The sequence below is a fragment of the Theobroma cacao genome, chromosome 3 (genome assembly GCF_053813885.1).
Source record: "Theobroma cacao isolate CCN51 chromosome 3, ASM5381388v1, whole genome shotgun sequence".
Classification (NCBI taxonomy): Eukaryota; Viridiplantae; Streptophyta; class Magnoliopsida; order Malvales; family Malvaceae; genus Theobroma; species Theobroma cacao.
This window is the reverse complement of record NC_142641.1, coordinates 12,794,071-12,812,004: the sequence shown is the minus strand read 5'-3', so window position 1 is coordinate 12,812,004 and position 17,934 is coordinate 12,794,071. Positions and strand designations below refer to the sequence as shown.

The 17,934-nt window shown below is 33.6% G+C and overlaps 1 protein-coding gene across 1 annotated transcript; it reads right to left on the bottom strand.

Moving 5' to 3' along the window:
- Positions 1-257: 257 nt before the first annotated feature.
- Positions 258-17,587, bottom strand: LOC18604477 (uncharacterized). Its single transcript, XM_018118148.2, has 10 exons — positions 17,020-17,587; positions 15,777-16,545; positions 14,115-14,733; positions 13,101-13,272; positions 11,559-11,919; positions 9,567-9,677; positions 7,965-8,316; positions 4,882-5,107; positions 1,407-1,628; positions 258-587 (listed from the first exon to the last, which is right to left on the bottom strand). Exons 1-10 carry the CDS (start codon positions 17,562-17,564, stop codon positions 437-439), a joined length of 3,528 nt encoding a protein of 1,175 aa, XP_017973637.2. The 5' UTR covers positions 17,565-17,587; the 3' UTR covers positions 258-436.
- Positions 17,588-17,934: the final 347 nt, after the last annotated feature.

Here is a 17,934-nt window from a genome sequence, read left to right as displayed (position 1 = left end):
AAACAACACAGAAGCTAAAATCACTTTTAAAAAAGCTTCTTTGTAAAATCTCTCCTACAAAGAAAATTCTGAACTCTTTTCTTTAAGTTTTCTTTAAATTTTCTTCTCGTTAAATTTTATTTTAATCTTCTTTTTAAAACAAAATTAATATCCAGTGTTCCTACTACACTTTGTAGTCAAATTTTATTGATCCGGTGATCCTGCAAGCAATCTAGTGTGTATATATATATATATAAAGAGAGAGAGAGAGAGATTGCTTCTTTGGAACAATACAATTTGCAACTTCTCGAGCCAAGACTGATTGCAATCCTTACTAAATTTGCCTTACACCCTACATTCGAAATAACATTTGCATTATAGTTACATTTTTCATATAATTCCGTACAACATATTTCTTGAGTTACATATTACATTGAGGTCATGCGACCACCAATCATTATACAAGCTCATCTTGCAGAAGAATCTCGTAAATATCAGTCCTCATATTCAATTCCTTTTCCCTCATGACTTCTTGAAGGTCTGACAGCTCTTTTGCCGTTAAGATGGAGTTTAATTTGAGGAAACCATCAAGCCATAGCTTTTTCGACCTGGGAATGATATGGATCAACATTAAGATGAGGATTACAAAAAGTGGAACTTACATCTTAAAAGTTTAAATGTACTAAAAGTTGTGAGGCCAGCTAATCCTAGTCGAATCTATAGCAATTTGCAAACATACAATATATGCAGAATAAGGCTTGAGCATGCACCAATAAGAAATGCTTCCCTTAAGGCTAGGTCAACTAATAAAGTAATGAAGGTTATTCTATGATGACTGTCAAAACATGTCAGGTGAGAACAAAGATGCAGCACAAGAGAATTTAAGCAGCTGAAAAGAACTTTATTGCAACTATTCTGAATTCATTGATTCAGAAGTTACCTAAAACATTTAATCCAGCTTCTTGCAGCAATTAACAAACATCTTTTTCCTCTTAATTATATAATCCTATGTAGATTTCATATTTAATGATGTTTCACCAACTTTATCATGTCTTCATACAGAACCACTTATACTAGCCACAAATAGAAATGTTAATATATTTCCAAATAGAAAGCATTTATAATATTTTCCTGATAAAGATCCGAATCTAATAACAAGCTCAATCCCCTACATCTTAAGCTAATGGTCAAAGTACATAAGCCTCCTTCTAAACTTCTTTATTTGTTTGTCCTCACTTTTCATACCAAATTACCACTATTTTAGACTCACAAATTGGAGAAAGTTGCAAATGACTAGCAGGTTAACTGCGTTGGTTTGAGATTGTAGTTCATGAAGCTCTGGTCTATGGCCTTCCACATTATAGCCAGTTCTTTCAATCATAAGGAACCAGTTTGGTTTACATGACATCAAGGGAGAAACCACTAACCATGGGCAGGCATGAATAGCACGAAAGAAAGTTCGTCTTGCTGCAGATGGATTGCGCACTATGTTAATCTCATATGAAATGTACCAACGCCAGAGTATAACTGAATTATGCAATTGATCATTGGCTAGTGCCCTCTCAAACAATCCATGGATCCTATGCATAGAGCCCCTCCGACTCATCTCAAATATTAATGCAAAAAGCCAAACAATAACTGATGGTTTCCTGAGAATATTTACAGAATAACAATGTCAATATAAGTTAAACAAAAAATGGAGAAAATCAAGACCAAAATCAATGCAATTTGTTCCAAACCCAAAAGATAACTTGCAACAAATTGCTAAATTTGAAGAAAAAATTCATTCAAAATATCTGGTTAATTCATTTATGTATAGAGAAATGGAAGGCAAAATATGACTTTCATGACTCATGTATTATGACTGAACAATATAGTAAATACTCAGTCAAAATTAAAAAATATATACATAAAAATTCACTCAATGAAGCTGGCAGTCCCCAAAGGTAAAAAAGAGAGCCAAGACATGAATAACTTCAACTGTTGAGGATACATTTTGATTTTCAATAGCTTTAATAAAGAGCCAATTTCCATTCAAATACAAGTCCAATTTAAAGGGAAGTAGAAAGTCAAAGAAATATTTAAAACTTCTATATTAACATCAGTGTCCAAAAAAATTTAATCTAAAAATAAACAGTTCAATGCCCTTACTTCAATGGTTTTTTACAAAAGAGTCAGCATTGTTTGTCAAACATAGAGTGACTTTCCCTTCCACGAGTCTATTAGTCTATTTACCATTGTTCAACCCATTGATTTTGATGATAACAAAACACTCCAAACGATAATTGATGAAGTGGTTAAGGCTTATTTGAGCTAAAATGGAATCTTCATTATGATCAACTCCAAAGGAACATACTTGAAGGTGAAAAGAACAAAGTTAGTTGGAAGAATATGATTGATAAAGAACAAGTTCAACTTAACCAGATAAAGTGTTTTTCTTAATGATTAAGTGCAATTGAGGCAAAAAAGGAAGAAAAACAACTTAACTAGTTAAATGTTTTTACTTAACTAGTTAATTCTAGACGGAAGCTTAAAAGAAGTATGAGGAACACACCTCAACCAGTTAAAGAGTTTTGGTTTAGTTAAGTGCATATAGGAAGTCTAAAGCCTCCAATGCTAGACCTGCTAACTAGTTAAAGGAAGTTACATAACTAGTTAAAATTTTAAATTTCAGTTCAGGGTCACTTCTTATCTAGTTAAATTATTTTTGTCAAGTATTGCAGAACAAAACCAAACTGTTGTCATTTCAGAAATCTGACACATCTATAATAGACATTTCCCTCTCAAATGGCTAAATTTTGAAGACCCACTATAAAAGTGACCACAAAGCGATATCTAAAGTAACTAGAATGTTGAAGGATTAGAGCTGAAAAATCAAATGTTATGTAGTTCATTATGCTTATGCTCATATTCAGTGTTGTGAGCTTGAACCGTATTGGTATATACAAACATTTTGAGTGATTAGTTAGACATTCTTTGAGCTGTAAACTTATGAGATTGAATGTGGAAAACAGTCTTTGGGATTGTAATTTGGTTTTCTTTGAGCTGTAAACTTGTGAGATTGAATGTGGGAAACAGTCTTTGGGATTGTAGTTCGGTTTTTCAAACTTGGTTAGCTCCCTTATAAATGTTTTGTGTAGACTGTTAACTCCACTGGTTTAGTGAAAATTTAGATTGAAAATCCTTGACAAGGGTTGTTGAGGAAGTAAATGTAGGCCAAGCAAACAGAACTACTATTTATCACTTTGCATTGTCTACTCTCAACCCTTCCTTATTTGGTGAACTCTACACCTAATTCATTTACTTAACTTTTCTCAGGTTTCGTCTTATTTCAGCTTAAAGTTTCAAATTTCTATAGAAGTGCTATTCACCCCCTTTCTAGCACTGCCCACTTAGGATCAACAACCACCAAAACATTTTAAATGCTTACATGGAAAAATCAACATTTTCTATAGATAAGTGTCTTCCCCAATCAACTTTTGCAATAAATAAACAAGAAACAATGCCTACACATTGCAAGGTAGATTCCTTTTTACATGATAAATAGATATTGAAATGAAATGAAGAAAATAAGTTAGGAGATAATTAATTGATTAATTTCAGCTAATATTTTATTTATATAGAGTTTGTATATTTGTTTAAAATAACGAATACCTAAACCATTCTAAAAATGGAAGTGTATCTGAGTTTTTTGTTACTATATGCATAAGGTAGAAGAAAATGCTTGGTTATAAATTCAACAACTAATATAAGATTCTTCCCTTACAAAAAGTTAGCATAATGAAGTTAAAGGGTACTAAAACAAATATCATTTTAAAGATGATGAAAACAACATATATTGATATTTAAGAAATTGTAAAATCTTGTCAGTTTCCAACACTTGCATATTATTTACCACCTTCAAAACTGTACTCATCAACAAAAAATATAAAGTAACTCCATTTGAACTTCCACACTTACATAGAGGTTTTGCCTTTATGACCTAGTCAGCCCACAAATTTTACGTACTAAATTTTCCATAAATTTCCTTTAATGATTTTTCTACTTTTGCCTTCTTGGCATTTCCTTCCACTATATATTATCACAAATTTTACACCAAAAGTTCTCAATGCTTGGATTCAATCTTTTAGCAAAAATTAAATTTCAGGAAACTTCAAGAATGAAATCTTTGCATTTGCCACTCATTTCCTTTTATTTCTCGATCAAGTTTGATCAATTTCCTTAACATTTTCTAGTCAAATTCCTCTCAGTTTATAGTTGTGTTTGTTTTGTTTATTTTTCAAAAATTCTTCTGGATAATGGAAAATGTACTTTAAATAAATGATTAAATTGGTGGTGGGAAACCACTCTGGACCTGCCATGAGTCTCAACAGTTGGAATATTACTACATTAGAAATAAAAGAAAAATAAGAAAGAAGTTGAAAATCAAGGATGAATTTTATAAACTAAAGTACGATACGGAAATAAAAGAAAAAATGAGAATAAATATTATGTTTTTAAAACTTTATAATGAGTTTGAGCCTCATCTAACTGGGTAATAAACCCTCACCATTTCCATTGTTTTTCTTCATTTACATTAAAACTATCCTATTTTTTCTCCTCACTATTTATAATTTTTTTCAAAACTAAAGTTTCTTATATAAATTATCTTTATGGTTTCAATTATTTAGTCACACCATAGCATCTGACAAGATTTTCTAGTACAATAATGTTATAGAATATAAACAACGAAAACAGAGAGGACTACTTGTTTACTTCTACAAAGATGAGATCTCCATCCTCTGCACTTCTTCCATTAAATTAAGATAGTTTCCTCACAAAATATATAACATATAGCATGTGTTTCCTAAAACTAAAAGCAGGACCTTGAACAGTTAACAGACACAAGGAAGATGATCTTACTTGTGACAGTAGTCATCAAACATCTGCCGCAATTTATTAGGAGTTGTGTAAAGACAGCTGATCTCCACTAAAGCATTAAAGAGTTCTGGGCTGGAAGGATATATTTGCAGCCCATGTGTGACAGACTCCCAAGCTTTGGACAAAGTAAATTGCCCATGATGTCTCTGAAGCATCCTAATGTAATAGTTGAATAGGCATTCCAGACAGTAACTTTGGCTTCTTCTTTCTGCAAAGCACAAGAATTTAGCCTGTTGCATTAAAGGAACCAGGTAGCACTATCAATCAAATTATAGGGAAAATCTTTTGGTCCAATTGCCTTGGTGAAAAACTTTTTTCCCTACGGATGAATATACTTCAAATTGAAATTGAGATCCCTACTTGGAGGTTTCATGTTTAAATACTAGAAGGAGAGGGGTAAGGTTTCTGGAATGGGGTAGGTTACCTCCCATTATGAAGCTCAAGATCATTTATACCCAAAAAAAAATAAAAATAAAAATTGACAAGACATGCAGTACAATTATAGTTGAAACCTGTTAGTACTAGAATTAATACTTTGTTATTAGAATAAAAAAATAAACCCATCTTGAACAGAAATACATAGCTAAACCTTGTACCATAAGACCTAGAAAGTCCTTTTTGGGTGGAGACTCCTACATTACTCTTTTCAACAGATCCTCTGATATATTCATAATTGCCATTCATGTCCGTGAGACCCATTCATGAATTGTGGATCCCATACATGTGAATTATCATGACAGGTGCATTAGATAGTATGGATTAAACACTAATGAAAATGAGCCAATAAGTCTTTTTCCTTATACGAAGCAACACTAACGCTATCCTAAGGAAGAATTCTTAACAATAACAAGTGTAAATGTATCGACCTATCAAGCATGAGATGCATAACTAAAACTACCATGTCCTCAATAGTAATGGAAAAGGCCACTAACTAATATCACTTCGCAATCAGAGACTTTGCGAATTGCAAAATCATATTATTCATTAATGATTATATTTACAGGCTGTTTGGTTAGCTGAAAAGGGGGAAATAAATTATTCTTCATCTCAAGGAACTAATACCCCCCATGCCTGTTGCAAATTAACTTAGGAAATTCAATGTCTACAAGAAATATCTCCCAATTAAGGCTCCTTTGGCACACAGAAATGGATTTCTAGAAAACAATTATTTTTCTGTGGAAATTAGTTTTCAGAAAAGAAAGCATTTTCCCTCTTTTGGTAAATACATTAACAAACATTTTCTTGTTTTGGCTTTCACCAGAAAATTTCCATTATCACGATCTAATGCATCACAACCACATCCATCAACTAACAATCAACATTCACAACCTTAAGCACCATGCGACTTTTCAAAGTGTTAATTTAAAAAAAAAAAGTCAAATATTAAATAAAAAAAAAAGAAAAACAAAAGCATCAATTTGGACTGAACCACAATCAAATATCTATCAAACCCACTACCGAAATTCACATCAACCCAAAAGAGTGTAGTAACCTCGATTCATTGGTTTGGATGATTATGATTTAAGATTTAAGACAAAAAAGATTGAAATCAATGGAGATTTGGAGACACTGATGACTGGTTTAGAGCAAAAAGATGGGATTGGTTAAAGATGAGAGGAGGCCAAAGAGAAAAAATTTAAAGGGCTATAAGTTTGTGCCAACAAGTGCTACCACCAACAATGACAAAAACAGAAAAAGAAAGAGAAGGAAAAAGCAATGATGGGAGAAAAAGCCACTTGAGAAAGAAACTAGAGTAGAGGCTGTGGGAGAAAGGGAAGCCAAAAAGAGAGAAGGAAGAGAGATCAAAGGAGGGAGAAGAAGTCACCAGCTAAGGGAGAGTGCGGTAGTGGTGGCCGGTCTAGTCTTGGATTAAGAAATTTTGGGGTTGGTGCAAAAGAAGAAAGAGCCTTTGGCTTTTTGGAAATTGTCTTCCATTCCAAAAAGACAAACAAAATGGAAGACGATTTCCTTGGCTTTTGGCCTTCCTTTCAGTTGACCATGCCAATTTTTTATATCCAAACACCAGAAAATCAGAAAAATGACTTCTAGAAGCCATTTTCCTAATTACAAATGGAGCCTAAACGACTTGATCTTTTCCAACCAAGCCTTGAACAAACAAATATAGATTTGGATGAATCAACCCCCAAGAATTCCTCAAAATTCTTCAAATGTCTCCTATAAACCATGCACTCTCAAACAAACACTCAAGAGAATAATCTCAATTGCAAAATCTTAAGTCACTAGCTCAATATTCATTTCTCAATATCAAAATACTAGTCAAATGCTAAAATCTAAAGTCTAACTAAACCCCTATTTATATGAGCTTCAAAATGCTAAATTTAAGGCCACATAAATAAAATAAACCCACCTAAACAAATAAAACAAATCCAAACCAGCCCAAATAATAAAAAATCCAGTTTTCTAAATTTACACCTAGCATCTATCATCTGAAAACTTGGATCTCATGCTTATTTGCAAGATTTGCCTAGTCATTTAATTATTAGTCCTGTTTCCAATGTGGAAGACTTGTTACCTTATAGAGGTACCTTTGAGCCTCCTATGTTACCTTAGAGTAATTGGCCTGTTTTCTATGGGGTGTCAGTTTCAATTTCAGGAAAAGAAAAAAATTTTAGACTGTCATTCAGATAGGCAGACTATATTTTCCAATTATGGCCAGTCATTTATAACAATATCTTGTTTAGTGGAAACACCAATGATGCGGGACAGTAAGAGGCTAGGATTTATGTGGTTATTTTATCTAAATACTTGAGTAAAACAGGAAATTTAAATAATGAAATGGGAAAAGAAACAAGATCCCTAAACTTCACACCCAGAGTTTCTTGATCACAATCAAGAAGAAAGAAAAGAATCTAAGTTTCATACTCATATAGCATTATTTCAAAAATCATGCAGCTACTTTAGTATTAATTTTCTTGTAACTTCTACAAATGTCCATAGATTGGGTAAATAAGCTAATTTACTTAAAAAAGGTAAAGAACCTTGAAGGTGTTAACAGTATTAAAGAATAAAAGGGAAAAAAAAAAGGAAAAAGATGTGATGAATACCTGGAAGCACCATTGTAAAAACATCATCTATAATTTCAATACCCGCAGCCCATCCAGCAGTCAACTCTTCAAACAAAGCTGCTGCACAAACTAGGGCAACTGACTGATCATCAACAAGACCTCGCATCCATTTTGATCTTAATGCGCTTATTTTTTCTTTATACCCTTGGCGTGCTCTCAAAAGTTGCAAGCTCGATGGATGACATTTAAATGGACTGTAAGTCATACCACTTCCTAGGCACGAGAGAATATGCATTGCACGTGAAGATGATTCAAAATTATAACCATGATTGTGTCCTAGTTCAGCCTCAGCATACCATAAATATAGAAGAGGAGAATTAGCCTGTAGATCCTGCTCATATGAAGAAGACTATTATTAACATCTTTATATTGAAAAAAGATAAAAGGATTAAATGACTGCATTTTTGCACACAGAAAATGGGTGAAAATTTTCAAAATTTGAGATGTCAAATCATGTATAATAAACTTCAAGAATTCCTTTATACATAACGGGGAGGAAAACCAAAGATTGCATTGCTAAAACGAAAAGTTAGATCAGAGAAATAAACAGATAGAACAGTTTAGAACAGAACATCATCATAAGTCTACAAAGATCACAGGAAATGAAGATAACTTCAAAAAAAAATTCAGAGGAACTAAATGAATTTGTGACAGCAAACAAAGCTAAAATATTTAATTGCTGCCAATATAAGCATTTAAATAAAGAAATAAAAACAACTTCATCTCATAAAAGGGGAATACTAAAGGTTTCAACACCAATCTGTCTACTTATTAAAACAAAATTTAAAAGAAGGAAATTAATTATTTCATTATAGCCAATCATATGTACATGGTCTGATGCAAAGAAATCAATGGCACCTGTGTAATTCATGTGTTGTGTACCGACTGGGTAGAAAATTTTAATTTCAATGACTTTTTTCAATACTTCTGGTTACTCATCTTGAAAACCATTTAATAAGATATCTTTAACAAAACACTATTGAAATGTTAAGTGTTCAAACCTACCTAATGTATTTAATCAGTATTATTATCATTTGGCTAAATTACTACTGTGTTTCAACTTTCAATTAAAATTTCAGCACCTCAGTTCCAAGGCATTAGCAACATCATGGGCATTCGTATTGGCAATGGAGGTTGTTGTGCAGAACTGCAGGTGCAGTGGGGACTATGGTGGCTACTGTTTTGCCATTAACATATACTGGGAATAGGGAGGTGAAAAAATACTGATCCCTGCCACCCTCAATCAGGGATCAAGCTTGATCCTCGTCCCTGCCTTCACTCTAAATATACATACTATATTATTATATATTTACCATATAAAAACATACAATGGGGACAGGGTGGGACAAGCAAGGATGGATCCATAATGGGGGCAGCACGGGCAGCTACCCATACTGAGATTTTAAACATCTTTCAGGTATAGGAAAAGGAACCTCAAAATTATTTTATTCAACCTGTCCCCCCACTTCAGATTCTTTTGTCATATTTGCCCTCACTAAATCTCCACGGCAAGCAGAATTCAGCACCTACAGTGAATATATTGGGTCAGTAATTCTATTCATCAGAGCATTAAAAACTCACCAATGGAAGCCCAGGAAGTGACAACAATGCCATGTCAAATACTCTCCTGGCCTGATCCATATTCCCATACACAGCCTCTCTACGTGCATAGATTCCACAGAGCAAGAGATCCTACAATAACAGAGTACTAAAATAGATAAACTAAAAGCAGAAACCAGAAAAAGAACTCCATATTGCAAGAGCAAATCAAATTACTTTTTCGATTTGATTTCTGAAAAATTCAGACCTTTGACAACCCAAATGACTCCAACCATGCCATGAACATGTTAAATTGCTACCACATTCCTGAACATACTCCACCATTACTTGCTATTTATTTTAGCATGAGAGTCTCAATCAAATGCCATGATAATGACAACATATTGCATTTAAGTGGCGTTTGGTACTTTATAATGCAGTGTGATTGTAGAGAAGATAACATTGTAGTGTTTGGTATATAAGCAAAGTAATGACTAAAATTCAGGGAAGATAACATTACAACATTTGGTTTACAAGTACTTTACTAAGAATGTAATATCAATTTCCAGAATTGCCCCTATTTAATATACTTGTATTTTTTATTGTTAATTTTTATATAATATCATCCCTTAAATATATTTTTAATGTCATATATTTTATTTTTATTTTTTATTATAATTTTATATATTTTATCTTCATTTCTTAATATAATTTTCTATATTATATATTTTATTTGAATTTCTTTTTCCTTCAAAAGATAATATAAATTTTATTAATTGTCACCATAACTACTAAGAATAATAAAAAGACATCCTCGAAATCTATATAAAAAAAACAAATTATAACATATAAAATATTTTTAACAAAGTAACAAAGTTGAAGGACAAAAATGCCTTTAAAAACGTTGCAGAGTGCAATGCAATCTGATTGTATTGCAATCTTACATTACAGTAATTTATTGCAAAACAAACACTGCAACGTAATTTAATTGAGCACATTGTAAGAAATGTACTCCCACTTCCCTCATACCAAACGTTACCTTATATTCATTCAATCTTCATTTCATCATTATTTTTGCTACTTGCATTTTGTTATTTGCTTTTGCTTCCAAGGAAATTGCTAAAAAGCAAAAGCAAATGCAAATTGGAAAAAGAAATCATAATTGATTAAAAATGAATAAACACATAAAATTTAATACCAATCCAAACATAACTATTATACATAAAAGTTAAAGCATGCATTTTGTTCTCTAGAATAATTACAATGTTCTTTTTTAATTATTCAAAGACATTATTCGCTTTCATAACAAAAAAGTCTAACAAAATCATTAAACCAATGGAGTCTTAATACACCAAAATGTGAAAACAAGAAAAGGACAAAAGAAAAGGTCATGAGTAATTTGAAGAAAAAGTATCTTATCCTTTTTTTTTTAATGGTATATATGGGAGTTACAAGGGAGAGCAAGGATTCCAACCTTGGACCCAAGAAAGGTAATAATCGCTAGGCCAAGCCTGAATTGCTGTAAAATCATCCTATCCAATAAGTAGAAAAAGCTTAAAAAAGATATTTTCCAATAATGAATAAAGCAACAGAAAAGAAATCTAAATTTGCATCCCTACATAAACTAACATGACACAAACATTCAATGGTGGATAAAGACTAAACATACCACTACGCACCGTAAACTTTTAGCAACCTAAGGATATGTTCAAACAAAAGAAAAAACTGGAGAAACAATTGAAAGAACTTGGAAGCAAACTTGTATTCTATCACCCAAGTGAAAGAACTCAAATGAAAACTTGTAATTCTATCACCAACAGTATTATTTCTTTCCCAATGACACAGAAAATAAAGAAACTTCACAGAGAACATCACTATTGCTGCTGAATTAATGGAAACTATCTAAAATATTCCCTATGCACGTACTATCAGTTGCAACAAAAAGAAATCATGCATTTCATGATAATAAATAAAAAATTTCAACCAAAGGAGTTACAAGATCCCCTTTAGACAGGTTGAACAAATAAAAAATACCTGCCGATCACATTTTAGAAGGTGCTTTGCCAAAGCCTGACATGGGGTAACTGAACAGCTAGATGAGTTCATTTTTGTTACGAAGAGTTCTTCGGCCAAAAGAGTAGCTTCTTCCAATATATGATTACGGGGAAATGCAGTTAAGCAAAGTAATGCAGCATTGCAAAGAAATTTCATCATTTCAGTCCTCTGAAGGATGCCTCTCGCACTGTCCCAAAGGAATTCCAAACTAAATTGACCAGATTTATTCTGTAATTTGGTCAAATCATCATGCAGTCTTCTCATATTTTCCCCAATACAATCTGGTAGCTCCTCCAGGCCAAGAATTTTCTCAGTCCAACTGGAACTGTTGGTACAAACCCTAGAAAGAAAAAGAGAGAGAGAGAGAGAGAGAGCAAGGTTGCTTTAAATGACTTTTCATTTAAACCTGAAATCGTTAATATATCCTTACTAACACATTTACGCGTCACGGTGTTACATGTTTGCACTCTCATGCAGCCATCCTTCTAAACAACCTAAAACAAGGTTACTCTTGATTTTGAACTAAAAAATAACCCTAATATGAAGCATCAGGCCTTGACAAGCTAAAACAAAAGAATATAGTACTGGCCCATTAAGTGCTCATACAAAAACATCAATCACCTTTAAAGACCAAAAATATGCATCTTCAGGTAGCTTTTTCACATGGAAAGCATCTTGAGTAAAAATTCTGACCATTGACAACGTCCAAAACAGAGAAAATTGTTGCAAATGAGTGTTTTCTGTGTAAGTCAACAGCATAATCAGTTTTCTTCCTGGGTAAAATCACTTTCTTCCTTCAAAAAATTTGAATATTCGTAATTCAAATATTTTAAGTAGATTAGAGGTTCTAAGAGACAAATTCGAAGTGAATCCATTTTAGGAAAGTTGTCAAAGCAGACTAGATAATTACATATACCTAAAAAACCAATGAGTACTGTCAGATTCAAACAACTCTAAAAAAATTGGCAATGTTGAGAAAATTCAACCTAACTTTATGAATGCACAGTGCTGCTCAATTCTAATTACAAGAACAATTAACTCATACTATTTTCCTCTAGCAATACAAGCCTATTCATTACACAAGCACTCTTTCATAAATGCACGAAAAAGTGGTTATCATCCTTTAGATTATGCTACCCCTAGCATGTGGGGATCCAGTCAAATCAAATTAATTACCTGTGTGTATAAGATCACAAGTAACAAGCTATAACTACCGTTAGTCATTCTTCAAGCCTAAGCATACCCTAATTCTATCATATAAACCAAACAGAAAATTAAGAAAGCATGTGAAGACTGGGATAAACCATCATCTGCCCACATATTTTCCAGTATCATATGTGAGAACCAAATTTTAAATATTGTTTTGTGTGTACATGAGTATATGTGCATGTTACAAAAACAGACAAAAAGGACAAGATGGTGGAGAGTTTATCACAGAACAGTGATGAAGCAAGACAGCAAAAGACAGATTTGACACAAGAATGCATCACATTATTCAAAGGTGAATAAGGTGAAACTTACCAAGAGGAGATTTTCCCACCATAAAAATCAATGAACTGGAATACTAGAGATAAGCGAGCCTCTGCTGAGCTCAGAGAGAACAAGTATTCACTTATGTCTTCATACAATATCTCTCTCATAAATTGTCCATCCACTTCTCCATCGGGTGTCCCATGAATAGTAGTAACTGCACCTGTTTTATACCAGCAAATTAACTACATGTGAATATTTGCTCCAGATAATTGCAAATCATGATGTGAAAAAATATACTTACACGTTACAAAAATAATACTACAAAATATGTATAAATCTTGCAATGTTACAATTTATCTCAAAATAACAGAGATTAAATACTGTAGGAATAGGGACATATTAACAACAAAATATAAGCTTTTATATCCATATACCATAAACATTATATTTTGCCTAAAACAAAACAAATTGTTTAAAAAATGTAAAAATAATTACAAAGTAATAACAAAACAGACCCAAAGGAAAGCAGATCCTTAGTCCTAAATATACAGTCCAGATGACAAGTGAGGTTTCTTTGTCATTATAAATGAGAATAAATCAATACAAAAAAAATGATGTCAAAAGAACAAGAACAAGATATAATATCCTAGAGAGTACAAATATAAATAAAAACTAGAGTAGCCAAAAGCTATAAACTTAGATGCTCTCCACATATTTCCAGAAAAAATTAGAATTGGCATAAGCTCTGATAGTAAGTTAAGAGTGAAGAGTACATAGAGACAAGCCCAAGTTGAAAATTTTGAGATTGATGCTTCCATGATAAGTCATTTTACCAGAAAAAAATTTAAGTGTACATTTTAACCCTTTCCATATAAAATAAAAATATGATGTAAACCTCATATACATCCACAAGTATCCAAACAAGTCCACTTGGAGTAAGGCAGAGGAGTGCACACGAATATGTACATACATACATACATACATACATACATACATATATATATATATATATATATATATATATATATATATATAGAGAGAGAGAGAGAGAGAAAGAGAGACCAGGTTTTGCACGAACAGGCATCCATTGATCAGAGTCTCTTGATGACTCTTCTTCTGACCATCTAGCCCATGTCAAAGTGTCTTTAACCTCAGCACTGGCCCCAGCATCAACATCAATGCCCAACTGTTTCAGCAAAGCTTCAGTATCATCTTCTTGCTTAATATCTTCGTTCTCAATTTCCTCATCAAACTCCTCAGCCGTCACATCATTGTTAGCAATATTTGCAATATTTGTGCTAGTTTTCTTCCTTTTGGACAATGGTTCTGACCAGCCAGTCCAACCACCCTCATCATTCTTATCTAAACCCTCTTCTTTCATAACTCTCTGCCTATTTTCTTCTTCTTTTTCCAACCACATGGACCAACCAAGGGCCCCTTCTTCCCCAACTCGAGCAGCATCACTCTCCCAGAAGTGCTTAAATAGTCTCTGCTTACTATGCTCATTTAAGAATAGAGAAGGGCAAAACAAACTAAATTCAATTTCAGCTTGAAATAAAGCAGTGGCCAACTCCTGGTGACCAGTCTGCCACTCAAATCTACAGAGGGAAAGAAATATATCGACCAGACCAAGCTCCAGATGGACCATAGCAGAGTCAGGACATTTACTAGTTTGATGAATCTGCATCAAATTGACCATGCATAAAAACCAAGATAAAGAAACTTGTCTTATTTTGAATTAGTTTCTTGCAAAATCAAAGTCCATATAATGTAAAAGACAGGAAAAGACTGGAAAATGAATGCTGATTAAAGATATCTAATTCATACCAACTAATAGTATCAACAAAAGCATGAACAACAAAGAACAAACAAACAAGCCACTGTTATTTTTATGGGCTCCACACATGACATTAAATCCAGATGAGTATTCCCAAGTTTCGATGATCGGTACAATATTTCAAGGTTAAATCAGTTCATAGCAGAGTCATTAATGAAAGATTCTCTGGAGTTATAGGCCTTTCTGCAAAGTGACGAATTTTCAAGGCACGTGCTTATTGAGGACATTTTGGTGATTTGCATCAGTTTGGAGTTTGCTGATAGTTCATAGGTTTCTTTCTAGGTTTATGCTTGCCCTTTAAACCATTATCAAGGCAATTTAAGTTTGAAAGATATCAGAGGCCTAATTCTAGTGGTATGAACCAACATATAGAGTGATTCAAGTTTGAACACAACTTTTATGCAAATGAAGTAGTCATGGAAGGGCAACTTTTTCATGTCATTTATTATGCAAATTAGCCAATCAAGAGCTTTCACCTCCAAGGACAAACTTGTTCTGTCATGCAATTTCTAGAAATGAAGGTTACTCTGGTAACCTATTCAAGGAAAGATATAAACTCCTAGTCATCAACTTATGAGTTCTGCTAATAGGCATTGGTATCAACACTCAGAACCCAGTACTGAATTATTATTTTGCAGTAAATCAGGCATCAACTTGCATTATCTGTTCAAAAGAAATGACAGAGTTATAACATCACATGACCAAATCAGCAAACTTAGCCACCATAAATGCAATGCTGTACATAAAACTTGACAAAATACATAATCAAGGCATTACTTGACAGCAGTTAAATAAAAAACAATTGAAAATCAATCACAAAGAGAATATCATTCATACTACAACCAGAAGAAATAAAGTAAAAAACTAAAATGCACTAAATTAAGAACCTGCCTAAACTGCTTGCTGCAGGTAGCAGATAGAGCTTGGATTGCATGTGCATACATTTTTCTCATATCTGAAACCTTAAATCTGGAGAATTCCCCTTGAACAACATGCAAGAATTCTTTCCACAACATATAACTGCCTGAATGCTGACTAAGTATGCTTTCCCATCTCCCAACTAACACATCAGTATTATCCCTTTTTTGATAGGCCTTCATAAGACAGAGCAAAAGCTGTTCATTATCTGGATTAAGCTCAGTTGCCTTCTCAAGTATGCTAATCTTCTTTTCGAGAGTCTGCAGGCGAACACCTTTCTGTCGTTGCATACTGGCAACCTTGTCCTGGAACTCTGCAAAGGCTAGCCATGCTTTTTCATCATGGGGATGCTCCCTAGTCAATTTGTTGAATTCCCGTGTTTTGCGTAGCACTTCATCCTCCCAGGATTCTTCAATGATTGAATTGTTTGAGATTGAAATTTCATCATCAAGTTGATCTGATGATTGACTATCTGATAAAGGAATGAAATCAGCAGGAGCAAAATGTGAAGAATTTTTGGGGGCAAAAAGGCGAAGACGCTTTAAGTTGTTATGGCGTTCGAGGGCAGCATTGTTGGGAGACCAGTATCGACCAGCAGACTTTAGTTTAGTATCCAGGGCATCAATATCAGCATCCTTATCAAATGTTGAAGCCCTCTGAGTCCAACGGTACAACCCTTGGGATAAAAATGCAGATAATTGTTGAGGACTATAAAGTTTATAGCGTGGAACATCCATCCTGCAGTAGAAAATGATGGAAAATCAAATGTTAAATGTTTCAGATTTAGCAGTTTGGTCCTTAGGGGAATCAAGGCAAGTCTTAAAACACTTAGCTACTTTTTCATCAAATTTTTCTTTGACACTACACAGCAAAACAAGTCCAACAGGGAGAAGCAGAATCAATACGAAATTCAAGAATGAAAAGCCAAATTTGCCAAAGAGAATTAAGGTAATATCAGATTTTCAATTTATGCGATCTGTATTTTGATTCCTAAAACAAAAGGCAAATTTTGGACAAAAACCAAACAATACTGTTGAAGAATTAAGATTACAAATGCAGGAAAAAATTTTCAAGACAAGATGCATAATTTTACATAGCCAGTATTGAGCAGTTATATAAGCAAGTAATTAAAGTAAGAACTGGTACTGCATTTCCCATAGCAAGAAACGGAGCCTAACAAAACGAGAGAAGGAATGAAGAGAGATAGAGAACCGGTAGAGAGAGCCGTAGGCCAAGTTATCATGATCTGGATGAGAATCAAAGTAATAATCTTTAGCATGAATGGATTTGGAATCACCAAGTTCTTTCAATATCCTTCTCTTCTTATTCCTCTTCTTACTCTTTTTCTTATTCTTTTGTCTCTCGTCGTACTTTTCTCCATCAGAATCAGAATCTTCCTCATCCTCTTCTTCTTCCTCAAGTAGCTCATAAGAATGGTAATTCTTCTGCTGCTGTTGTTGCTTTCCTTCTTCATCTTCATCTTCATCTTCTTCCTCTACGTTCAGAGCGCGGGGAAGGGAGGAAGCGGGGTCGTTAATGAGGGAAAGGCCGCTCGTGAAGCTAGGGTTGCAAAGCCATTGGGGGGCACTAGTAGTAGCAGCTGTAGTAGCAGTAGCAGTAGCAGTAGCAGAGGCAGTGGCAGTGGCAGCGGCAGCGGCAGCGCCGGCGGCAGGAAAGACAGGGAAGAGAGAGGGCCTTGGGTCTTGTGGGTTTTGTTGGTCGTCCATTGCGTTTGCGTTTCCATCCATTTTTCCCATTCTCACCTCCTGACCGCCGCTTTATACATTTTCTTATTTCTCATGAAAACGGTATTCTTATGGCTTAGCTCACGTGGAGCAAAACTGACCCGCACCTTGAGAACCAGTTGAACTCGTTTACCCGAACCCGAAGTAATTTGATAAAAAAAAAAATCAATAAATTGAACAACTCCGATCAACTCGACGAACAAATTAACAAAATTAATAAAAATAAATAAATAAAATCTGCACCATGCAATAGGTTTGTAAAAATTTATAAACAATTGATATTAAAAATTCAGTATAAAATTTTTAAATCAGTAAATATCAAAAATTATTTATTAATATCAGCATTTTTAATATTATAATGGTTATAAATTGTTTTAAAAAA

Excerpts from the sequence above, each read along its gene's own strand:
- LOC18604477 (XM_018118148.2), bottom strand. The coding sequence starts at position 17,564 with ATGGGAAAAATGGATGGAAACGCAAACGCAATGGACGACCAACAAAAC. Across the intron at positions 14,734-15,776 it reads GCAGCAAGCAGTTTAGGCAG|ATTCATCAAACTAGTAAATG; the intron begins GTTCTTAATTTA and ends AATTTGATGCAG. Across the intron at positions 13,273-14,114 it reads GCCTGTTCGTGCAAAACCTG|GTGCAGTTACTACTATTCAT; the intron begins GTCTCTCTTTCT and ends GGTATAAAACAG.